Source organism: Schistosoma haematobium, chromosome 2, assembly GCF_000699445.3.
Source record: "Schistosoma haematobium chromosome 2, whole genome shotgun sequence".
NCBI lineage: Eukaryota > Metazoa > Platyhelminthes > Trematoda > Strigeidida > Schistosomatidae > Schistosoma > Schistosoma haematobium.
Genome location: NC_067197.1, coordinates 24,953,251 through 24,980,889, shown reverse-complemented (window position 1 = coordinate 24,980,889; position 27,639 = coordinate 24,953,251). Strand labels below are relative to the sequence as shown.

At 32.9% G+C, this 27,639-nt stretch overlaps 1 protein-coding gene across 2 annotated transcripts; it reads right to left on the bottom strand.

Annotated features, from left to right (window-relative positions):
- Positions 1–13,741: 13,741 nt before the first annotated feature.
- On the bottom strand, positions 13,742–26,559 carry DDI2_1 (cyanamide hydratase). Of its 2 annotated transcripts, XM_051214712.1 has the most exons (6): positions 26,150–26,559; positions 25,940–26,105; positions 22,823–22,949; positions 18,960–19,248; positions 16,538–16,741; positions 13,742–14,667 (listed from the first exon to the last, which is right to left on the bottom strand). In XM_051214712.1, the coding sequence occupies exons 1-6, from the start codon at positions 26,408–26,410 to the stop codon at positions 14,518–14,520; spliced, it is 1,197 nt and encodes a 398-aa protein (XP_051067898.1). In that variant the 5' UTR covers positions 26,411–26,559; the 3' UTR covers positions 13,742–14,517. The 2 variants fall into 2 exon arrangements, with proteins under 2 accessions (XP_051067898.1, XP_051067899.1); XM_051214713.1 differs by having other exon boundaries at positions 13,742–16,764; positions 18,960–22,949.
- Positions 26,560–27,639: the final 1,080 nt, after the last annotated feature.

Sequence of the window (27,639 nt, the reverse complement as noted above, 5' to 3'; positions counted from 1 at the left end):
ATGAGGTAAGCCCTGACTTTTGATCCTGAAGCAAAAGGAAAAGAAGTAGACCAAAGAACACAATGAGTTGGGAATTGGAAGTATACATAAAAAGAATGAATATCACTTAAAATCAACTAGAAACGATTGTATGGGACAGGGTTGTTTGAGGAGTCCTTGTCAGTGCCCAATGCTCTACGATAGATAACAGCCGTTAGCAAGTTACTAAATTCTTATGTTTAGGACCCTATACTTCATTTTGAACTAATCCTCAGAATAAATGATAAGTGTTTTCAAACCATAACGTGTTTGTAAGAGCTACATCCATGTACATTCGTTATTAAAATATAAAAAAGTAATGACTGAAAAATCACACTCTGAAATGTTCTATTGATATAACATAAATCAACATAGTAGATTGTGAATTTCATAAAATATCTTGTTCTCATTATCAATCTATTATGATATTTTGTATTTCAACGGGAGATCAAAAAAGAGAAGCAGAAAGCAATTGTAATAACTACAAAATGGAAAGGATCATTAAACATGTAAAGGATAAGTGAATGAAGATATGCAAATAATGTATTTATTGAATGTATAGTTATCACATTTTACGAAGGCACTCTGTAATTTTGAATTAGACAATACACTGATTTTTCCCATTTAAGTTCTCATTCACTACAATACTAGAAATTAAATCAATAATATATCAACTGTACATCTATCATCCCTGTATTCAAAAGTGTAAGGAACAGCATTATTGTAGTGAAGGAGGGGACAGGTGAGGACAACCGAATTATATTTAGAACAAAATTACAGAGTTACTCGGTAAAATAGAAAAACCATACTATAATAATTAATCTACAAAATGTTCAATAATTGTCTCGAATTTCGTTGTTCTTGCATTTCCATACTAATTGCTTTCTATTCCTGCTCTTCCTTTCTTGATCTTCCCCATCTTCTGCTGCCTAACATTACATTCCTGACTCACATCATATACTACTTATATCAATATAAGTAGCACGCACCACATTATGAAAACATGTCAACAATATGAATAAGTTGTGTGCTTAAAATGAAAATGTCTTATGACGAACTTGTTTTAATTTCAACTTAGTATTTCATGCTTTAATTGATGTTTTTAAATGATCACTTTCTCAAATTTCATAATTTTTTTGGATGCTAAATAAACATTTTCCAAAATAAATAAACAACAAACCTAAAGAAATGAAGATTGAAATGGTAAAAAGAAAGAAATTACTTGTAATGACTGTTGCTATAGACGAATGTGTCTGATTCAATCGATAGTCTAGTTGAAATTTTTGACAGAAAATATATATGACTTATCTAGATCTTTTATGTGTTGATGTTAGTAGATTATGTTTTATACATCAATATATATATATATATATATGGACAAACAGAAACGTTTCATTTAAACATCAATAATGGTGCATGAAAACATTTGTTTACAGAACAAATAAATCATCGTAAACTGACTGTCATAATATGTCACTTCATACAAAATAGAATAAACATAGATATTGTTTAGAAAAAAAATAATCCGACAAATAAAACTGGGCTCATTTATTTTTTTTCGTTAATCTTGACATCGATGAATAAAAACAAGAATTACGATATTTATATGCAAAGATGGATAGTGGCTAACCAGTGGAATCTAGAACGTGCGTTTCGTCCTATTTGGGACTCTTTGGCTGGATGCACCTGAATTCCAGAATTGTTGTTCACTCTGAGACTTGGACGCAGTACCGTTAATTTCGAAACGCTATCGTGTTATCCACTTAACTACTGAGTTCTAATAACCATTAGCTTGTGCAATAGGGTGAAGTGTAAATTCATTTTGTATTATTTGTTTGTATCGTCCCGTTGATATTTAAGACTGCAATTGATCTTTGTTTATAATGCTTATGACTTAAGGCAATATCAAGGTAATTCACACAGGATGCACATGTACTAATAAGAGTCTGATAAATTGCAGTCCTAACCATCAATGGAAAGATTCAAACAAGCAACACAAAACGAATTAAGATATTAATACAAATCACAATGGTAAATAAATAATTTAACTTTACAATCGTACATATATTTTTACAAGGAGAGTGTAAATGAATGCGAAATTAGATTTATGTAAAATGTACTATAACTTTAAGGATTTCATAGCTTGAAACAATCGAAGCAAGAAAGACACTAAATAGTATGAAGATGGTATGCATCATGAACAAAAGTCAGTAGGTATGCTTAAGTGCATCATAAAACATAAGTTTCTTGCGCAAGATAGTTGATATAGTGAGCAGTGAACCCTATACTAAATGGTTTCTAGTTTTCAGTGGTAGCCTTTGTGTTTTTATTCAGTCTTAAGCTGTTAACTGTAAACACTGTTAGACAGCTGAGTTCGTCTATAATGCTTTGAATTTTACAGTATACAAGAAAAGAGATTTTAGTATCTAACCAAATCAAATCATACATCTGAAAATTAAGCTGGTGACTAATTGAATTATAAACCTATCAACTGAATAAATTAGTTGCGGTTTGACTTTGACAACCACTGACATTAATCAACAATACACTCATAAACTATAAAGATAACTTGTAGTGTCGGTTATTATGTTAAGCCCGTATACCTTATTCTAGCTTTCGGACAGCCCATTCTATTCATTCTACTTGAGAGTCACATTCTGACCTTGTCATTTATTCGCTTATCTTTCTTGAGTGTTTTTATATGAGCGTGTAGGTGAGTATACATTTCTTATCCCATTATTCATCACATATCTGTAACTTATTTTTGTGTGACTATAAATATTGATTAACGCTTGACCAGAGGGGAGTTGGCTTATCCGCTATCTCCACTGCGCGTCGTTTTGCTTTGTTCTATTCCATTCGCTGCATATACAAAATATATGTATTCAAAAAACCATTCTCGTTATTTGACTTATTTAATTCCGTTATTGACTAACTCGATTAAAGTTGATGATTATATACGAGGATAGGCGACATATATATTTCAACAACAATCATCATTACGATCACCTTGGAGTCAGATTTCGGGCCACTCAAGTGGAGAGCCCTTTCGACAAAATCGTCCGATCTAAATGACGGTTAAATAACGGGCCTCCACATTGTATCTGGTCTCCTTCGATAAACATGTCAGTAACATTCATAAACTTATTTGTACAAATAACCATTTGATTCAGTTTTTTTAAAAATAATTTTACCGTTTAGATATCTGTTCATTGGTAAAACATCATCTGTTCTCAGAAAAATGGAATTTCTTGAAAATACCGAACTTTTTTTCTACTCATTGAGATCATACAAGTGTAATAAAGTTAAACATAAAACTACATGTAATGATGTATGTAAAGTTTGAACATTTTTCTCAAAAGATTAATTTACTACAATGTTTTGTCTTCATTAAATATTCATTCAAATCTAGTAACGTATAGTAACCATAGTAAGTTAATGTTCTTTTTTTCTCTTTTTTTTCTTATTTTTTTGTTATAAGTTAACATAAACACATTTATGAATTGCAGAATTTATGGAAAACAAAAAAGGAAACAAACGATTTCTTTCTTTTTTTTTTTAAAATGATCCTTTAGTTAAACAAAAATCGTCGATACATTAAAACAAATGAAACATAAGATTGAATCTTCTAATGTACATATTTACTTGTTTTTAAAAAGAAAAAAACAATATATGACTCCATTATTATATTCATTGTTTATATTAACCTCTCTAATGTGTATTTAAAAAGAAACGAAATTGAATTACTAGTTGATTTTAAAACAACTCACTAATAGTAATCCATAGACTTCGGTTAAATATTTATGTTGGTAAATTGAATAAACCTATACAAATGACAGCAATTGTTATTCTATATTAATAAGGGTTCTATTTTACATTTTAATAAGCATTTAAGAAAAATAATGGACGAACCAATCAAATTTAGGATAACAGGTCTTGGATTTTGGCGCGAAATTCATTCATTCATTTGGCTAAATGGAGTTTTGGTATTAAAACTGATATCAGTTCGTAATGAAAACCTTTAATCTAATTTCTAATCATAACCATCAGCTGTTAGTCATAATTCTAATTCCTCACACTGATCTATAACCCTTATTTGGTCCTAGTTATTAGGTGAACACTCTCAAGGTCATTCAAGCGTCTCTCAAAGATCGTCCATAAATTATACTCTCATCAAAATAACTAAAACAGAAATTCTTTATACTTAATTATGTCATATTTAAGAAAGATTGGATTAGAACTTAAAACGTCATTACCACTATGCATTCAGAAGATTACTAACTATTTTGAGATAGTGAATATTGGTAGATCAGATGGATGATTTTAGTGTGGTTTCATTCACTGAGCTGGATAGTTCTGTCGTGGAGCTTTTATTGTTTTTTTGAACAATATCATCAGCACAAACTTCAGGTAGAAGTAAAGTGTTCGGTTTTCGCCTCATATGACTTTCAACTTGTCCTGTCGACCGCGATCTTAATTGACCTTTAACCTGTCATTATCTATCACTTTGTTTTAATTATATCTCCTTTTGATCCGATTCTTGATCCTACGTTTGTCCATGATTTTTCTGATTGGTTGGTAGACTGGATCGATTTCGATGTGTTTGTTGATTGCTGATTGTGTTGATGATGTTGTCCAGAAGAACAATGAAGGCTTCGTGACTAAACCATTCAGCTCAGAGAACGAAACGCCAACAAAACTACTACATTAAAGTTCATGAAATCTCTTTTTTGCCAATCGTGACGATTTAGAATTAAATGCAATCACAAATATGGTCACTGATATCATACTGTTTTCGAATTTATCTTCACCAGTTTTCAGTGATTATTTCTCATTTTTATAAGATGTACCTCGTTATTCCCTTAAGATTTTTGTGTGTAAAGATAATCATCATTTTAAAGATATTCATGATCTCATTCATTTATTTGTTAATTAAGTGATTTCAACAAAACTATCTACTTCAAGAACTAAACCTTTGAAACCTTCATTTATTAACAACGTCAGTTTCATATTCAATATATATATTTATGAAAGTCTACTTATTGATATATATATATATATATATATATATATATATATATATATATATATATATAATTAGCATCATAAACACTACGAAATAAAAAACAAACCATTTATTTTAGGTTATCAGTAGTCAACCTCACTTTAATCCAATTAGTGAACTACTCTATGAATACTATTGACGATCCATCAACATTTTGATGATATTTCATTGGTTCTATGTTTAACTTAGACTCGAAATAACAAGAACAACTATTAAACTACTAATTTCATTGAATTTGAGCTAAAAGGTATCATTAAAACAGAATTATTTAAGTTATAACTAGTGTGTTTGTAGGGACGATACGCTGAAATTATTATTGATTATTTACTTGTTTATCTATTTGAACACACACTGAATACATATGTGCTATACGAGTCACTTGATTTGTGTGTGGGCCGTGATACTGCACGGTACCCAAACCGAAGCAGGTGGTATTCTTGAGGGGCCACATCCGGAGCCTTCGATCTAATGCTTTTATCCACAAGACAGTGGAGTAACGTAAGGAGATGCAGTCTCATGGTAGCCGATGACTAATAATTGGTTCATACGCCATTTGTTCCTTCAGGATCCTGAAGCCCATGTTCAGAATTGGTCTGGAATTAGGGTTTTCCAACTCCCTAGATGGATCCTCCGTATCCACCAACCCAGTTAAAGCGCCCAACATTCGCTTCTCCTCTTCTCAATTTCATAGACAACACCCCCACCACGCGAAGGCAGTGAGTAGGAATTTCCTGGCAGTGGGTGTATACGCGTGACCATGTGAAAGAATTTCAAGAGGGAGAGCTGACAATCCCCACCCTCGATCGTACCGAAGTAATTTCAATATTTTAAAATTATTAATCATATCTACTTTTTTTCTAGAACAATGTAAAGATTTTTAGCTTCATCTTCTTTCTACTAACTGAAATAAATGAAAATAATCATTTAATTAAAAATGACATTTTTTCTAAAAAATAAAACAATCCTATATTGAACTTGTGATTATTTTTGTGTGAATATGAAACACTGAACAAATCAATTTAATGTAAATCCTCTGAAATGGAATATGCAAGTGTTTCTTTTTTTGAAAAAAAACTATTCACGTGCGTTTGTGAAAAGTTTACGATCATTCACTGTACAAGGTACAAAAATATACAATCGGAGACATCGTGATAGCTGGCAATATACATTGAAAAGAATGAATATTATTCAGATGTCAACTTTTAAAATGTTAATATCTAACTGGCAATCACTCAATATTTATCGTCAGTACCGATCAAGGCATAAGAAACGGGAACTCGCTGAAATACTATGTGCTGAGAAAAAAATACTCAACAGTTTCGAAAAGAAAGAGGAGATCTTATTTCTTAGTTGACACTAACTAAACAATTTAATGTATATTCCAAGTACAATTTATGAACTATTACATTTTTTTCAGTCTTTTAACCTATGATTTATGATGTTTATAAAAAGTTATAACAACTATCCTACAACCAATTTCGATTGTGATTAAGTTTGGTTAAGCCTGTTTATTAACTTAATTAATAGACAATGTTATTAGAACAGTAATAATTTGCATATTTATTTGTACCGTTATGATCACTAGAGTACATGACAGACTCTAGATAAAATGTTGATTGCCTAAATATCACTTGATGATTCATCCTCCTTCCCATAGATGTATGTACTCAAATCCTATTACTAGACTTTGCTTTGCCTTGCTGCGCCCTTATGCAATTTGACTATAAATTTGTCTATGTGATTGCTTGTATATACTTATTTGCCTCTCTTCTTCAAATACGCTCGATGTGCTTACAGCTTTGTGTTCTGCGCTATCAGCTAATAAAATGTAGTTGCCGCTTCTCTTTGCCATCTTATTTCAAATACCGTTTAGATTTATATTACAACGGTTATCGAGATGATTAAGTAACTAAACAAAGCTACTTCAAAGTTCACCATCACTTTTACAATACATTGGTTTCTATAATTTTAGGAATTTAATCTTTAATTATTTATTAACTGTATAAAAATTGTCCAGGATTTGAAGATTTCTAAACTTGGTCACTAGAATATCGCTTTAAAATTAGAAGTGTAATCTTATTTTAAACAAAAGATATTAAGTTAGTAAATCGAAAATAAACAAGATAGTTATGCTTTAATTATTTATATAGAAATGTTTTGAAAATTTTATATATGAGAGAAAAAATTTGTATTTGATATCGAACTAAATTGTCTCTATGACCACTGTCAAAATCCTCTCATCATGAATGCTCATCTATTTCTCATTATTGTACGACTTGGTTTCATGTGACAGGAAACACGCTAAATGTATTACAGATTATATCACGAAATAATCTTAGCTAGATAACCATTAAAAACTAGGAAGCACGGAACAGCTGTTATATTCTAGTATAGGATCGTATAACAGTGGGATAGTTACACATTACTGAGAATCATTTATATTTAAACGTGTAAACCCTGGAATGTCAATTTTGTAATTTAAATGTTAGTGTTAACCGTTTAACCTGAAGATTATGAACACTTCTGAAGAGTTCCATACTAGGACGAAAAAGCTATCCAGTGCTTTCTGGTGTACTACCATTGTTTAACCACGTTCAATCTGTGATCTGAACTATTCAATTAAATAATATATATGAGAAACTTTTAGGATATTCAAAGAATTGACCTTTCTTTTATTTAATGGTTTTCTCATTGTGTTCTCTTGAATTCTTCTGTTTGCTTAAAGACAATTTCTGCTAGATATTTTTAGGGAAAGTTTTATTTTCTTAATAAATAGCTAATAATATATACTCAATAAGCTAAGAACTAACAGAATATTTAAGTAAACATAAAAACTGATTTAAAACAATATTTTTTTCAATATCCATTTGTTTACTTAAGAAATTACTTGTTCAGACGAGATATTCAAATAACACTGTGTGACAGTAGTGTATTGACTAAAATTTTGAATGACTTACACACACACATAGTAATCATGTTAAATGTAATATTGTCCAACTGTAAAGAAAGACTTTTTCTGAAGTATATAATCCATCATGAAAGCGTCATATTATTAAAGTATCGTATAGAGAAAGAATATGTTATAATTGTCGGTATATATATTTATATCTAAAATTTTGAATCTATACATGTTCTAATAATCAAAAATGATTTACGTTAAACATCTTTGGCGCCTTAAACACCTAGGTGGTAAATATAATACGTGCTGGGTTTTTTTACTTGTAAAGTTATTCAAGAACGTATTCTCTGCTTTAATGAATATTGTCTGAAAATATTAGATCCAATCAATAAAAAAAATGATCAGAATCATTACATACTCATTATCAACCAGTGATATTTGCGGATCCTGTAAGTGCATCCATTATCATTAGGTGTACCATTTTTCTTTCACTTTGCTCAGCTATCGTCTATCCCAATTCGCAGTTGATTGGAGGTCTTTATCTTACACTTGTTGGTAGAACAATCTGGCGAAGACACTCGTGAAGAAAATACAGTTGTTCTCGAGTGGAAGTCTACCTTTCGGAGAAATTCTCCCATTTTTGAACAACGTGAAGCGTATTATGCTCATATGATTTTGAGATAGAAGTCTTCTATCTGAAGTTTGTGCTGATGATGTCGCTCAAAAGTACAATGAATGCTCCACGACCAAACCATCCAACTCAGAGAACAAAACTCCATCAAAATTATCCACCTGAGCTACAAATCTTCTCCACCACTTTATAGAAGCTTAACGATAAATCATAAAGTTTACATATTTAATTAAATAGGCCATATTTTTAGATTCCAAATTTTTTGTGAAATATGTTTTTATTTACTCAATACAATATGAACATGAAAAAAAATGAATAAAGATTATCTAGTTGTCAAGTGAAGTGATTTAATTATTTTTGTTCATTAGTTAGTAATCTTTTAGTAAAATGTAACCAATATTTAATGAGTATAATGACACTATTATGTAATAAAAATCACTGTTAAATAAAGCTTTAATCTTCTTTATTAAACATATAATGTTTGTTTTGTTATTTTGAATGTGATGAACATCTCTTCATTAATTCTGTGTTTATTTTAAAGTTTTTGTAAAAAAGAAAAAAACATTTTCGACTCAAAATATTTACATAATAAAATGCCAATTGAATTTCTCATTTAAACAATCTATATTTCAACAGTTGAGATCATGAGTCAGTTGAAGCTAGACCACCATGGAAAACCTGGAAGCATTGGATGACAGTTTCGTCCTATCGTGGCGTGAGCATCCACGATCCCGCCTCGCGAGATTCGAACACAGAACCTATGAGTCTCGTGCGCGAGCGCTTAACCATTAGACCAATGAGCCGTCCGGCATCCAACGGTGTTAATGTCTAACTTCAATCAATCCATGAAATTGAGTGACACATCCACCATTGTCATCAGGGAGTTACTACCTCACAACAGACCTGGTTGAACTCCACTGGTCACTGCTTCTCACTGGAACTCCAGGATATACCTCTTGAAGCCAGTCACTAGTGAGCATATGTTGATTCATATCAGAGGAGGTTTTGTGGATATTGTAGTAATTTCAATGGTTCAGATCATGAGTCAATTGAAGCTGTTTGTTTCCCTTAAAATGGGATAATAATTACAAGATTTCATCTTTTTTTCTTCTTTAAAACAAAATCAATAGTAGAGATTTTATTTTAAATTCAATCATTTATAAACGATAATTATTTATGCATAAAAAAATAGAAACCGATATTTTAAGTAATAAATTTTGACTGGAATTGTCAATCGAATAAAAATGTATACGGAATACTCTTGATTAGTCAAGGTCACTTGTATAAGAATGAGTATAGGCAACTTAAAAGATGATTATATAATTTTAAAGAAAATTTTGAACTATTGGGCAGATATTATAGTGGCTAGGAATGAAATCCAGGACTCATCAGCTGGATGTACCTGAATCTCAGATTTAATGTTCACTCTGGGACTCGAACCCAGTACCATTAGCTTCAAATGTCATCGCGTCATCCTGATAGCCATTTGCTTTTCCAATGGGATGAAGTTTTAAATTCACTTGGTATTGTTTACTTGAATCTTCCCTATGATGTTTAAGACTGTAATTGGTCAGTCTCTTATCGGCATATGGGCATGCCATGCGTATTACCTCGATATTGTCTTAAGTCACAAGCATTATAAGCAATGATGGATATCAGGACTCAGTAGCTAAGTGGATAACGCGATGGCGTTTGAAGCCAATGATACTGGGTTCGAGTCTCAGAGTAAACATCAACACAGATGCAGGTAAATCCCTCTGATGAGTCCCAAATATGACGAAATGTATGTCCTGCATTCCACTGCTAGCCACTATCCATCTTTGCCTAGAATGCTTGTGAATTAAGGCAATATACACAGTATGCACTTATGTCAATAAGTGACTGGTCAATTGCAGTCTTAAACATAAATCGGAATATTCATGCAAGCAATGCCATGTACATTTATTGAGCAGATAGTTTGTATCAATTAAGGATTTCGCAACAAAAGTAATGAAACCCGTTAAGATATGGTATTACTAGGAATTTAATTAGTTTATTAAGGCTCATTATAACTCCCTTGATACTCACTTTGTAGAAGTATTTTCATATAACCAGATTAATAAAAGTGTAATTTATTCAAGACAAACGGTCAATTTCTGTGAATCCATCTCATAGCTATAAATACTTTTATAGGAAATTCGTCATCGCTAACAAACCATTTAATAATAAGACTGTTAAGCAGTTACAGAGATAAAACTATAAGAAAACTATTATAGTCGTCAAAATGACATTATAATGTCTTATGTAGAAATTGTCATGTTTTAACATTCCTGCTTAATCAACACATATATGTTGTTCAATGAACCATTAACGAAATTTCTTTGACTTTACTTTAAACAATGTGAACTGTAACGTAAATGATAGACAAAACCTAATTATAAAAGATTTTTCACCATTAACATTTTGAATATATGATGGCAAAAGACTTTTTCCTCAAAATTTCAAATTTCCTAAACACGATACAAAAGTATTTCTATCGAATATTTTGCGATAAAAGTCATTCATTTTTAAAATTTGCCCAAAAAGCCCAGAAATAGTTTTCCCAATTCTGAATGATACATCAATATTACCATATCACTATCATGTATAAAAAGGTAAGACTTGGTATACATATTTTCTACCTTAATTGTTTTGTAATTGACTCACATTTCTTCAAAAAAGCAATCGAAGATTAAAATATACAAAATTAGCGTTGCAATAGGTTGTAAGCTTTCGAGAAAAGTTCAAGAGTATATGTGGTTAAAATATAATGATCAGTCAGCTAAAGCAAATCTAAAACGAGTGAATTTATACAGTTTAAAAATATGTGTTTTGAAAGTTCGACTAGGCTGCTGTAAATAATTCTAAGCTATATCATCTGAACTTAAAGATTGCATATTTATTTTGGAATTTGTGGACTGTAAAAATTTAACCAATACTTCGATTGTGAAGTTAGTTCTTATGAAAAACCAAATCAGAGAATATTGAATAATTAGTTTGTTCTCGTTTGCGTCACCTAAGTACTGTAAATACATTCTGTGAGACTCAAAGGTTTGTGTATGGGTGTGAATATGTACTATACAAGATTTTCAAAATAGAACTAAAAGGCTTTTGAGTGTTCCTTAGTTTTAAGTGGTCCTCTGATTGCTTATCAATCAGTGATAAAACTTACAATCAAATTATAGCCATAAATCTTACAATTTCAACACGAGAATCATTATTATCATCTAAAATCAGAATATCATCCTTTGTACTAGTGAATATAATATGTAATAAAGGGTGTTGTCAAGATAATTATAAAAAATTAATGTAGATTAAGAAACATATGAAGGCGAAAAGAATTGGGGAGCGATAGGAGGTTTATAATATCCAGTTTATATATCTGATGATTCAGTCGTGGACCAAGGTAAACATAGAGGCCGAATTTACGTCTTCTGGACACATAAATTGGGTTTCATGGAGTCGATTCAGATGGCCTCAGCTATGTATTGGATTCGTAGTCTAACTCCTGTAAGTAGGTTGTTTGACAATTGATATGAAACACAGGAAGCTTCATCTATTTTAATCTGATTTTCACTAACTGTCAAGAGAGAAATAACGCTGTTAACAGATTTCACAACTAATTTTCCCAACCACGCTGGTACATGTCCAGATTCACATGAGGGCACAGCCCCCTGAATACGGCCCATAAAACTAGTTCCATATGAGCAGTTAAATTGGTGTACGTACATGGAAGAGCACATCATCGGTAACCTACCATTCGTTTGCTGTGTAAGTATTGGCTTAGTTAAAAAGATTAAATGTAACGTGGCGGTGTGAAATGTCCTTTCAATAGATCTTTCAAGTTGATGTGTTAAATTGTCACCCGCTATGCTCCTCTAAAATCGAGCTTTAGACAAAGGGCTTTTTTCTGCCGTGAGTTTGTTCTGATAAAAATCTTCTGGACAGCCATTATTTTTTCATGTGTTTTTTAGTTTATTTCGCTATGTAAACTATCCTCAGAATATAATAGTTTGATTCTGTGGCTGACACTTGACCAGATTTATTTTGTATTGAATTATTTATGTAACAGATACAAAAGTTCACCATTTTTAACATTGTCAAATTCATTAACGTAATGCTTTATTTTCGGCTTTGTAAAATATCACAATAAATACGGGTTTATAACTATAGATCCCGATGATGAAGTTATTGGAAACAACTGTTTGCTCAAATATTCTTTGTTTCTGAATATTCTATGGAAATTTTTAGACTGCTAATATTTATATAATATTATGAACACACCACTTGATTCAACTCCTCTATCACCAAACATATTAATTCCAGTTTAATACGTTAGTCTTCAAGTTTATAAAGTTAACTAATAGTTGAAGTAATCGGATTCATTTCAATTGGTCACTTTGACTTTCATCACATCTATTTATTCACAAGGTGCCTCAGAAATTTCCTACCTCTGTAAGCAAATCTGAAAACAAATGCTATTTGGCAATTTGAATGCCAAAAGAACATCCGGAATTGTCGATTGTCCTTTAAACCAAACTAGAGGGGAAAGTGTCACGCAAAATAAATGCAATAAGTTGTGACCAAAAGAGCTTGAAATATAATAGCTTCTAAATAGAAATCACTAGATCAAGTTATCAGTGTGAGACAGTGAAAATAAAGTGGGAAAGATTTTGCCTGATATGGCAGGTGTCGAATAAGCCTGAGAACTGAGTCTTAATTTCTACTGACTGGTGAGTGACCTATAAATCTGTACCACTCAGTCATTCGTGTATTTATAGTGGTGTTGAATCATGTCCATTTTTCTGTTAAATGCCGAGCAAATTCAAATAAATACTCCGTACTACTTAAATCCGATAGATAGTAGTGTAGAAGGCAAATACAAATATTAAAGCGAAAGAAGAGTTGTCATCCCATAAAGAATCAGTGAAACTAATGGAGCATTAGACAGCTGTTTCGTCTTGCTCAAAGGTAAGAATTTGAAACCTTTATATCTCATAACAAATCCTAACGACCATTGAGTCAAAACACAATAGACACTTTTGACACCAATTAATTTTCTATCCAGAGTAATGAGCAGTCAATGCCATCATTAAACTCTATTAACAACTTTCTTATAGTCACCAGCCAGTACGCTATGTTTAATGAGATAGCATTTGCAGATTAGGTAAGTTAAAGACCATAGGTTAGTTGTGCAATAATTATTCTAGATAGAACAATCAAGACTTGATGAGATTTTTAACACTACTACTCGCAAGAATAGTAAATAAACAACAACTATAAGATTTACATCATGAAAATCGAACGACTTATTAACTGATTCATTAGTAAGATTAATAATTGAAAGCAATATCATTATTGTAAAGTTACAAATCTTTGATACTTCTCGATTTCTTATATGAATCCCCCTAGATATACACCTTTAAATTTGTACATTTAGAACTCAAACAACTAGGTAACTTCCTAGTGAACATATAAAAATATAATTTCGGAACTATACAACCTTTCTGTTCAACATAAGGATATACAAAACAGAGAGTTTGATATTAGGTTGACAGAAATAAATATAAAATAACATACATTAATAATATAATAAAAACTGACAAATTCAACAATTTTCTTAGAATTGTTTTTATTCAAAAAAAACCCAATCCTTTTTCAATAAAAATACAAGTATAAACGAAAAGGAATAACCAAATGAACTTGTTTGCTTTATTCATACAGACTAATAGATAAGTCAGAATAAAATAATACAGATGAATAAGAAACAAAATTGACTGATAGCAAAACCCCTGATTATATTTTCAGAAAAAAAACGGAAAATTAAGAAGAACAATAAATTGATGGATGGATAGATAGATAGTCAGCAATTCATATTCCAATTTATTATCTAGATTGACCAAACATACTGTGAAGATGAGAAGCTAAAGCTGCGTCTAAATCCCATTGATTACGATGTAACACATCGATTGCTTTGGAACGAGTAATACCACGATCAACAAGTACTTGGATTTTTAACTTTTGTGATTCATCAAACTAAGAAAATAATAATGAAGTTGTATAAGTATTATGTTATAGGAATAATAAAATTGTGAACAAATCAGTGTACTAAAAACATATAAAAGGAGAAAGAATTTTACAAAATTCGCACAGAAAACAATAATATCTAAGGGGAAGATATTTAGATTACAGATCAGGACAGATTATTGTTCAATGATTAAAAAACATTATCAGTGAGTTTATTTCTTAAACTGTATCATCATAATTTTCAAATATTTTTCAACGTTTGCAATAATCTTATGATTTCTAGTACATATAATGAACTAAATATAAGTTAGTAATACTATCTAAGCAACAGTAGTCAAAAAACTTTAAATATATCGGAATAGTATAGAAACATTAAGTTGTTGAATTATAACTAAGTAGTATGGGCATTCAGCTTACAACTAGTAAATAATAAGGTCAAAACTCCCTTTACTTACTACTTAGGTTTACCTAACCAATAGTAATAAAGGTTATAAAAACGTGTAACTATCATTTAATTAGACAGAAGTGTTCTTCCAAGTTTTACACCCTTTTGTATATATTTCTCAGAAGAGCGCAATTTCCATGTTGTATTGACGTTACAACGACTACCTTTATTCTTACTTAGTTTTACCTACTATAAGCTGTACAAAGAAAGTTATGTCCATTCTAATTTCAAACTGTGTTGTTATCACACCGCTTAGAATATTTCAGATTTCGGTATATACCAGGAGAAGAGACTAGCGAGTAAAAGACTTTCGTTGAGGTTTATGGAAAAGATAGGAAATGCAAAGATCTTGTGTGTGTATTTCAACAGAATGAATTTTTTATTACCGGTTAAAAATTATAATTGAGTCAAATATATTTGACAATCCAATGTCAGTTATCTTCTTGAAACTAAAGTTGTGTAGTTTATGATGCTATGACGAGAATATGTCTGAAAAGGAAATAGGACGTTCATGCTGACTAATATCTGACTTGCTTTTGATAGCGTTTAATCAGAGCATTGAGGCCATTTCCGACGTAGTGGCGTGACCATGAAAGTTAAATTCTTCGTTAGAAACTACAAAACTCACCAGGAAATGGATAAATAGAAGTGAGAATAATCTTATTACTTATTGGTAGGTTTGTTTTTTCTTTATTGAAGCTTTTGTTGCCAATTATAGCCATAATGATTTCTAATCTTTTCTACTCTAATTACTGTTCACTTAGAAGAGCTGCTTTATTTCAATATTGATTCTCTCTGTATGTACTCTCCATCAACTTTCCTTATCTTTCAGTAAATAGTATTCCTCTTTTTAACACAACTCTGAGTACTTTTATTCTGTAGGTCGACTTAGCTAGTGCTTTCTCAGCTTGTTCCGTTTTGTTTTTTGTTAGATGGTTATCTACTATCATTTACTTTTCTTTATTCACTGGTCTTTTGAGGGCTTTTCCGTAGTGTGTAGAATAGCCAGTATTGTTTGTTTTATATCAAGATCATCTTATAAGACTTCTGCTACCGCTTCAGTATATTTAATCGACTTAGAATTCGTTTCAAAGAATGCTTACTCTCAGTGGTTAATATGGTCTTTTGATTCATTTTCTTTATATTGAATGGTATGATGTAAATGGAGCATGGAAGAAGGAAAACATTTTGGGTTTGAGATACTTTGCTTATATTCTTCGCAAGCATAGGTCAAATACTGGTTTTTCATCACTAACTATTCAGACTTTATCATCAAATATAAAGAGAATGGAACAAAAGGCAGTAATAATCACTAGAACTAAACATTCCTTGAAACTAAAGTCTTTGTCTTCTAACCCTATTATTGCTGAGTTTAGACCAATTTAAAAAGTAGTAAAAAAGCTTAACTCAGTAGAACAATGAAGCACTACTCACTCTCTCATCTGTGTCTTCATTATCCAGAATAGATGGATTTGATAAGGACAATGGAATTTCAGATTCTGGTAGAAAAGGCGCTTCAATACGTCCATCAATGATTAAAACATTACGCTTAAGATCAATGCAACACTGATGACGTTTGAGCATGTCCAAACCAATGAGCAGATCCATAGATTGATCTTTTAGTACAATGAAAGACGTCTAGAATAAGATAAATTTGAAAACTATACATTGAATAAAAAATATTGATTATGTAAGTTGTAAAATAACGCAAAAGTAAACAGATGGTAAGTAACATCAAACATTTTAAGTAGCGTGTAATTTAAACAACTAATGAGAGTGGATTTTTAATCAAAGAATTACAAACTATGTTTAACAAAATATTTTTGAAAAACATTTACAGGAACATTTAGTGAACTGGAAGGAATAGGCACTTTTTTTCATTTTTCTTATCAATAAAAGTGATACATAATCGTTGTATAATACATCTCCTAACATGATTACAGTAATGTTATTTTCTTCTGTTTATTTATGTAGTACTCCACTACAATAATAAAGTCGAATGAAATCAGAACAAGAATTGAATAGAAACAATGTATACTCCAAGAAACCTGAACAGAAAAGGAAGCAATGATAAAAATACGAGAATTTATCTATAATTTACAAGAAATACTTCTAATACCTTCTTGACACATCCACCAACATCGACTGTTTAAAAACGAAATAATTAGTATATATTCGGAATTCAATATGCAAGATTTTCATTTGTCAACAGCCGATAAGAAATTATTTATGATAGAATAAACTAGAAATAATATCTGATTGTCTCCATGTGATGATGATAATAATAATAGAGTTAATGTTACTCAGTTATCAAAACCAAGCTTATTATTTGAGATATACCATTTATATGAAGGCTAGTGAGATTAACTGGTTACTCAAAACAAAGTATGTATAATGAAAGTTCAATTCTGTGTTATAATACCTCTATAGTTAGACATGCTTTAGAGTGTAACACGTCATTCAAACAAATTTGGATATATATATTATAAATCAAATCAAATCACGACGTAGTTGAAAAAAAGTATTTGTTAAAACTCAATATAGTGCGCCAGATGTCAAGCCGCTTAGACTAACAGCTATATCACAACTTGATAAATAGTATTCGACTAGTACTGAAAGACTATATAAACATGACATTGGTCACTTTCAAGTGCCCTACTAATTGTAAATGTTGTTTTTAATTTGATGTTAGGAATTTTGTATTACATTTCAGTATAAATATGACAACTCTGATTAAGATTTAGAAAGGTTCTAGGAATGATGATAGATCATCCACCAAATAGTATTCATCTCAATCAGAAGCACCTTAGAGTTATATTATTTAATCTTGCTAAACACATTCACTTAGACTCTATCTTTTCTGTTATTTAACTCTTATTGATTAATTTCATTTCATATTTACATAGTAGATTTGAGGACCTAAAACTTCTGCAAAAGAACTTTTTTTGCATTCATTTAGAAATTAGTGTTCCCCAAGACCGGTCACATTTCCCTTTTTGTCACTAACAAACACATCATTTTAAAAATTGACTATACAGAGCGAGAACAATAAAACTGCCAAAAACAGATATTTTCAGTGAATCCATCATGTTTCCTAACTTAAAAATTGTTTCTCATTTGTCTCGAAGAGAAACGAAGAAGTAGTAAGGATCAAATCATATATAATTTATTTAAAACCCCAGACGTCACGTGAGATGCATAGACGAAAATCACTCGCAATTAGGCATACTGCATCATATATACATACCTAAAATGAAGTACATCAAACAAACTAAAAAAATTGTCTAAGTGCTTTCCGAAACAATTCTAATCTGATAATTTCACTACCTTATTACAATCATATAGCGAAAAACATCAAGTGCAAAGTGGCAATAATTATTTCAATGCATTTAATAGTTTAATAGTGTATTACACTAATAATTGAAAGATTATTCGATATAAATTAATCTAGCTCTTTAAGTTCTATCTAATCAACAAAATAGTCAAACGTTCCGCATGACTAAATTTGAATGTTTGGTGCATTTCTTTTTAACTTCAATAGACATATTAACCCCCTGTAAAATCATTGTTGAGTAAGATATTAGTGTCATCCATTCAAAAAAATGTAAGCTAATGATTAAAATAAATGTTTTCGTAAATAACTGGTAACAAATTCATTTTCTACGATACACTCTCTGCTGAAAGCTAAATTAACATCGATTATTCACCACAGATGGTTAACATGAAACTTCAGAGACAGATTATTAGAATAAGTTTCAAATCTATTTATGATGAAATGCAACATCTAAAACAATATTCTAAAAGACAAGTTGACCACAAATGATTTAAAATGAGGAATCCAATCAATTCAACTAACCGGAATGAATATGCCTCCAATTTCTATTAATCCATTATGAACTCGACCTATTATAGTTTGTGTTCCAACACCATAAGCTTTCCCAGCCCATCTTTTATCAATTAATGAATCTAAATTACAACGTCGTGCACAATCCTCACTCATAATTGTACTCTGTGCTCCAGAATCAACAAATGCTTTAATATTTTGATCTTTAATTTTACAATTGATAAATAACATTGAAACTTGGCCAAATGTTTCCGGATAATATTCCAGAGCACTTTCCATTTGCATGTCAATATTATTTTGTCTATCAAAATGTAAAGTAAAGACACATAATTCTCAAAAGTTTGAGTCAACATACTTTAAAGTGGCATAGTGGATATAAAATGATGGATAGAAAATGGTGACAATAATGGTAAAGACTTAAAAAGGTGGAATAAGAGATAAAACAAAGAAATCTGTGTAAGTATGCAGTAATAAAGGTAGCTACTATTAGCAGAATGCATCTGATATACTCTAATTCATTTTGAGTCGTATCAATCATCAAACTCTCTACTACGTTAATCCCGATCCCAAAGCCCACACTTGGAGATATGATTGATGATTTTATTAAATAATCCCATGCTTTTTCCAACCACTAAGGCTTCGTTAATCTCACTCCTAATTCAGTGAATATCAACGTTTTTGAAGCCGGTGAATCCTTAATATGCACAAGTTGACGCCTAATTACAACCGATCTATATCCTTTACTTAAAACAATTGCCATTTATTCTAAGAAAAAGCATGGTACTGTTTAGTACCAGGAAATGAACCATACAACACAAAATTACAATATCAAGAAATTAAAAGAACACAATAACAACAAGAATAATAGTTATAAGGGATAGAGCTGAAATAAAATTCAATCAAAATGAGTTCATCTTAGTACTTATCAGATGAGTAAAAATAAACTATAGCAGGATCCCCAATGACTTCAGATTTAAACCAATTTAGGCGTCTCAAGCCACTAAGACGATTGATTGCTGTGACTCCATGAACTAACATGTGCCATTCCAGGACGGCTATGCCACATTTCCCAAAGTTCTATCACAAACAGATGGCTTTTTCAACTGGTTTCCGTAGACAGTTATTGATCTCGACTCTGCTCAAACATGAGTTGCCGAACCACAGTATACATCAAATTGTATTACCACTAAATGCAAAGAACAGTCAAATATCCTCGACTAGAGATCATACTACAATTGTAGTACGACTGTTGGGACTAAAGACTTCTCTACACCACGCGATAACTATACTAAGTGTGACCGATATTGGAACATGCCGCTCTGACATTTACTACGTAAGGCTTAACATAACTACTACAACACCCGCACAGCTAACCAGAACCATGACTCTCTCCATTATTTTCAAATGGTTTGAGACAAAGCAGACAAACAGATAACATCAACATATAGAGTGCCACATATATGCATTGGCCCAAGTTGCCATACCTGATTGGCACGATGAGATGAAAATGAAAATCAAGATTGAAATGTAGTGGTTATCACAAAAGGAAAGACAAACTTGGGAATATGACGCAAGGTGGATGTTTGTACAGGCTTCTGACACCCTTACAAAGGCAGTTTACGATAGTCGCGTAGACTCCAACCAAGTAGTCTGCATCTACCAACATGACTTAGACTAGAAGTTGGTGACTTCAAGTACTGATGCCACGTTTTGGTTTGGCCGCCCCTAACTTTCTTCCAACCATCCCCAACTCTAGTCAGCATTTCGCGTCGTGGTAATCGGTGTTCAGGCATACGCAACACGTGGCCCAACCATCTCAGTCGGTGAAGATTCACAACCTCATCAACTGATTTACCATCATTCCCTAATACTCTACATCTAATCTCACTACTACTTACCCGGTGGTTCCAGCAGATGCGAGCAATATTTCTAAGGCATCTATCTGTGGTCAAATACTAGTAGCTTACGAATATCTCCTACTCTTAATGGCCATGTTTCGCAGCCGTAAAGTAAAACAGACACCAACCTATTAGGGCTGATCAGAATTCCAAGATAAGTGAAGTTGTCGACGCGTCCGACTATTTCACTCCTCATCCTTAGTTCAGTTGTTGACGCAGGCCAGTCCTGAAACAACAACTTGCATTTAGAGTTGCAGGAACGCATCCCAAACATCCTGGCATTGTTGCTCAGTGCTACCAAAAGACTATTTTATCAGCGCCCTCATCAAATAGGACTATGTCATTTGCGTATTCTAAGTCAATATGCGGACCTCCTGGAAGGAGACCGATTCCCGAATATTCGGTCGACAACGGCGTTATTTCCAGTAGTATGCCTATGATGAAGTTAAACAGAAGTGGAGATAATGGAAAACCTTGTCGAACGCCACCTGAGGCTGCGAAATCAGATGACAGTTCGCCATAAGCTTTGACTCGACTAGTAGTGTTCGAGAAAAAAGAGCCTTCACAAGGTTTATGTACTTCTGAAGTAAGCCTTTCAATGAAAGACACTGCCACAGAATCTCGCCGTGTACCGAGTCAAGTGCTGCTTTGAAGTCAAGAAAGACCATCACTGTCGGACGCCGATAATCATGTCGTTGCTTTAAAATCCGACAAATGGTGAATATGTGGTCGATATAGACACGGTCAAGTCTGAAGTCAGTCTGGTTTTCTTGTATTCGCAGTTCACAAGCCTTTACTAGGCACCCGACAATTATAATAATTATAGTAATCATTATGATATTTATAATAATGAGGCAAAGTGTGAATTTTTAGGGCCGACCTTTGCGAGAGGCAGCATCGCTGTCATACTGGCTGTCTGAGAGAAACACCTCACTTCCGTCACACCTCTGTACAGTCAGCGATACAACTTCGCCCTCAGACCTTGGGTTTGCTGCCTTTATTCTTACCGCTCTTTAACCGACCTGCCTGTCATGGCAGAACCTTGAAGAACGATTGTTTCAGTCAGTATTGTAATGACCAAGAACGCAGATGGGGACAACCGAATATATGTTGACACGAACTTACAAAGTATCTTGGTAAAATGAGAAAACTATGCGTTCAATACTTCATTTTCCAACCCTCCATTAAGTATCTCAAACTTCATCGTTCCTTTATTGCCATAACAATTACTGTCTGTTCTCGTTCCCTTCGATTCGATATTCTCAACCTTCTGCTACCAGGCATTCCGCTTCTGATTGGTGTTACATACTACTTATGTCGACATAAGTAGCATACACCACAGCATAACCTGGTAGGTTCATCACAATAGCCAAGTCCGTCAACGTAGCAGAAACGGTCGGGGAGCCATTGCTATCGCTCAGATAAACCTGATGACTAACGCACTTGAAAACTCAACCATTCATGACTACGGTAAACACAGATATGAATCAGTCATTAGGCATAGGTTTTTTGGAAACTTAAAAAAGTATTAGAAATACTTACTAGTTTAGGTCAATATTTCTAGAAAATACTTTGACGTTTTCAAATTTAGAAACTTTAATTAAAGCTACTAATGATATTACTATATATAAAGCTTCTACTCTGAAGGTGAAATAAATGAACTCTGGAACGAAAATAAACCAGATAGCTTTTGAGATTTTGCAACAGTTATAATAAGGATCATCACAAGCTCGTCGTCCCATTAAGATTATAGAATGAAGTTTGATAGTATAAATAGTCCGAGAAAGATTGAGCAATTTGTAAAATATGTTTAAATGTACTAATTGGTAGTCGGTGGGTTTTAACACTATGTACCGTGTTATTTAACGTAATAATACAAGCCCTATTATCATACCAGATAGTTCGTAAAACAGTAACAAAGCCGTAGACATAAACAGAAGCAATAGGTTTCAAAAAAGAGAAACAATCCCCACTGACTTTATAAGCTCAGCTATTCTTTCTTGAACTGCTGGATTTAGAGCATCTGCAGACAACAAGTTTTCAAGCTCCTCCCGATGCTGGCGAGCAGTACTCTGTTGTGATTCGAAAACCCTTCTAAAGGCAACTAATGTAAAATAGTTAAAATGAATATAAATTACTATCGATTGGAAGCAATATATAAAATAAATAAACATTTGACAAAATGCTCTCACATTACCAATAGAACAATTTCGTGTAAGTAGATTTCAGTACAACCGTGAAATTAACCAAAACAGTCAAACTATTTAATTCATTAGAATAAGAAAATGTTTGGTGTATAAAAGTGTTCATATTCGCAATTTCGGAACATCATTTTAAAATTCAGAGTCCCCAAGAAATGGCAGTTAATGTAGCTTAATGAGCAAATACGAGCCCAATTACTGAGTTTGTAGTTACACTTTTGGTTTGAGAACAAACAATACTACCAGAATTTCTAAAATAATAGCTGAAAATGGAGTACCTGAACTCCTAAACTATAGCCCAAATAGAAACTGAACTTTTTACATACATGAACTTTCTTATTAACTGAGAGTAATAGATCTGAGTTGACAGTACACGGAAAGACGAATATCATACATATTACTGGCTATGGTGCTGTTAGTTTAGTTTTATTGCCCATTTGCGTCTTTTTGTCCCCATGAACTCTTTTTTTCCCAGTTGTTGTTATTATTTATTTGATTATTTTATTTCCTTCATATCGAGTATTGGTACCTTAAATGATACATTTCTATGCTGAATTTTAAAACACTTACATTTATTTGTATGGTTTGTGACTATCAGTTGTAAATAAGCAATGGAGTGACCAAAGAGAAGCTTGATGGATATAAATGTCTAAAGTGCAGTTAATATGCATGAAAACCTGGCTTCCATCATTTATATGAGGAAGAATTCCGCAAATAAACTAGTGTGAACGTATAGGTGAATATGACATTGATATAGATATAATGAGTGATAGCGACCAGTGCCATCTAATTCCGTTTTAATTCAACGAAGTCAACTTTTTTGAAGTGATCAAGAGGGTTGATACGAGAAAGGTTATCGAAATTCATTGAATATCACACAAACCGTGAATTGTGATTGTTGTCCTAATGCCTTGGATCTTCGTCCACCAAGTCCAAAGTTCGAACCCCACTCCACTTATTTTAGTTTGGGAAACCGGGTGTAATTTTCGCCACTCACTTCGAGTGTGGCCCATATCTAAGTACCTGGTGAATGAGTTTAAAAAACCCTGCACCTTACTGAGATAGGAATACTAAGAGATAAGGAGTGATCAGTCAGAGACAAGAATTGTCATTTAATGGAGCTCATGAGACGGTGATAAGACAAAGTAGGATTTTAGAGATATAAATAATGAGTCCCGCATGATATTACGGTGTAAGAATTAAATCATATGGACCTCTTGAAAAGGTATGAACATAAGTAACAGGGAGATGTTACTTGATAATGCTTCTAGAGTATAAATTAGAAGACCAGCAAAAATAATTGAGAAAATCTAAAGTGATATTAAACCCCGCCCCCATAGACTCGTATGGATTTTATAAATCAAATATAAATTTAATTTCAGCTAATCTCCAGAAACCTAGTTAGACTTAACTAATCATTAAATGGTAGAAAACAGGGTATCTCAATTAGGCCTAAAGTCCTGTCGAAAAGTAGACCTTTGGTATGCTTTTCGGTAGTATGGTCTCTAAGACATATCCTCTCGATACCTAAGTAGATAATTTTACCCACAGTAAATAAATGTACTCGGTAGATGAAGCGATGTAAATCCCTAAAATCTGAACCACAGTCAACTGGCGCATTACCATAGGGCATCTCAATGCATTTTTTAGCCCCTAAAGGAAATAGAAGCTGTGATGGTTTATTGTTTAAAGCAGCCCATTGAAAACCATCAAATTGAGAATTTACTTAAACAGTCAGGTAGCAATACTAGCTCCTACACATATTTACACACGAAGGGTGTGGTCCAATGCCTAATACATTGGCAAGTACCTTGTTAGTTAGTTTAAACGTCTTAAGAAATACCAGCAAGTGATATAAATAAGCAGTCAGTATTTTCATTGTGACTAACGGAATGCCCCTGTTCAATGTAAAGGACTTGGATGATCGGGAGTGTCTAGTGACAATAAAAAACTGCAGGTCTTAAGTTGCTTCATATTTTCAAATATCTGAAATATTTCAGATATCGTTCCCAGATTACAATAGGTCCTCCTTTGATTATCGAATCCAAGAAACAATCTCACATTTTAAATAGGAAGTAAATTTACTAACAGGGGTCCAGTGAATGATAACTAAACTAGCAAAGGGACGGCGAGATTATGATTTATGGACGAACTGATCAGGTATAAGATAACGAGTCTTGGATTTTAGCGCGAAATTCATCCACTCACTAGATTAAATAGCATTTTGACATTTTAACTGTCAGTTAGCGATGGAAACTTTAAAACGATTCCTAACCTTAACCATCAAATGTATATCATAATTTTAATTCCTCATATTGGTTTATAAACTTCACTTAATCCTATTTATTAATTGGACACTTTCTAGGTCATCTTAGCGTTGCTTAAAGGTCGTCCATAAATTATAGTCTCACCGAAGGGACTGTTAGATTATCTTATAACAAATATCCCAGTTGTCTTGACTCTTATCATTTAACTTTGGGCTGAGGAACTTAATATTGATATGCCGCATCATTGGTAACTACTTCGCGGTTAACACTGTTTTACTTATCCATCCTCCATCCAAGTATTCAATTAAGTAAAGATCATCCAAGGGTCTATAAACCAATGTAAAAGTTCGGACCTCACATCAGTTTATGGGCCAAAAAGACGATCTAAGTGATGACATAGTGAAGTTAGCCGTTGAAACTTTCTAAATAAGGATGAACAGCCACATAAACACAATTCGTAAAGGTTAAATATAGTCTACCAAGCCCAACAATAAATACTAGTGAGTAAACGAACTCCTGGGAAAAGTACAACGGGATTTTGACTATTGTAACTATTAATATAAACGGCTTAAGTTGTGACAAGGGTTATTTTTCTGAGGTTCTGAAGAAAAAAATTAATATTTCACCTGGGTCATTAATGACGGCAGCCAACTCTGGATTTCGTTCACCCAATATAGACAGCTGACGGGCAGCACCAGTTAGAAAATGCTTGCGAATAGCTTCAGGTATCCCAGAACCCGATGAACCTGGAACCTTGATTGACTTAAAATCTAACAAAGGAACTGTACGTGACTGTTAAGATTTAATACGGTCAAGTATATCAAAAACGGCCTTACTGAACCATCACTCTTCGATTCATTTGTGTTGCATCTTGGGATAGGAACGGCAAAAAGAAGATCCTCATCTTTGATTCCTGCCTTTTCGATATTGGTAGTTGACTGAACGCATAAAACCTGTCCTTCTCTTGATAGTTCAAAATCAACTCCAGATATGCCACTTTCAACCTCAATAAGCATTTTGAGTTCCGATATTAGCGTGCTATTTGAAACCTCCAGCGGAAAAAATGAATCTCCGGATAAGCAAACAGTTATCCTCATTACAGTTGTTGTTACGCTTAACTAGATTTGCCCGCCCATCAATTTCAATACTATATATGCAGATCAGTTGCCGAAATTTTAGTCTTCAGTAGTATAGATAGTAGATTGATGAACCCATGTTGATTCCTCTAGATTTTTTTCAAGTGAGGGTTCATCTTCTTCTGAAAAACATCAACTGATGGGCTGATACCACTTGTTTGGGTAAGACGATAAGAAAAACGGATCCTTACTGTGGGTTTATGAGATCGTTGTCTTTGAACTTTCTTGGTTAGCTCTGAAGAGAGCAGAAGGATAAAACACAGCGACACCTGAATCGTTATTCAAGATACGGAATGACAACATGAGGTTACTTAGAAACGATAAGTGAAAAAGGTTTACGTGTTTTAAGCGTTCATCGTAGTGAAGTTTTGAGAGATCTCCCGCTTCTTTTGTTCCCGCACGCTGAAGACGCTCGACTGGCAGTATTTTTAATGAAGACAGGCTGCTTAGACAGTACTTCAGGCGTGGTTTTACATAGATGGGATGTGAAACATCACGTCGAAACGTCTGAATGCTTGATTGATCATAACGCTCGAAGACCTTTGACGGGTGCTAGGTTGAAATGATCAGTTGTTTTCAAGTCGTAACTTTCTGGTACTCTTAGGTCTCTGTGTTACTGCACCCATATAAGCTATGTGCCGTTGACAGTATACCAGTAATTATTGCCATGTTTGATGCTACCGTCATTAACATTCATAGATTAATAGAACACTGTTCTTACTGAAATTAGGCTCTAAACACTAACCACTTGGTTGTAAAACCTGTTTTCTACGAGTATGTTATCCGTCCACATATTTTAACATTGAATGCTATGATCTCTGAATAGTTTTTGATCTGTTGATGGAGGTTACTTACTTACGCCTGTTACCCCTCACAGATGAGCATAGGTCTCTCACTACGATTCTCCATACAATTCTGTCCTCGACAATCCTTTCCAACTACCTCCAGTTGTTATTCATCCTTTTCATATCTGCTTCTATTTTCCGACGTAATGTGTTCTTTGGCCGTCCTCTTTTCCGCTTCCCTTCACCATTCCATATTAGGGCTTGCCTCGTGATGCAGTTTGACGATTTGCATAATGTATGTCTTATCCATTTCCATCGTCTTTTCGTAATTTCCTTTTGAGCTTGGAGCTGGTTTGTTCTCTGGCAGCAGACTGCTGTTGATGAAATCCAGTCAACGGACATTGA

Bases quoted from the DNA above. Each gene is read 5' to 3' on its own strand.
- DDI2_1 (XM_051214712.1), bottom strand. From the start codon at position 26,410: ATGAGGATAACTGTTTGCTTATCCGGAGATTCATTTTTTCCGCTGGAG. The intron at 26,106-26,149 runs GTAAGGCCGTTT...AAATCTTAACAG, and splicing joins AATCGAAGAGTGATGGTTCA to TCACGTACAGTTCCTTTGTT. The intron at 19,249-22,822 runs GTCAGTGGGGAT...ACATTTTGATAG, and splicing joins AGAATAGCTGAGCTTATAAA to ACAAAATAATATTGACATGC.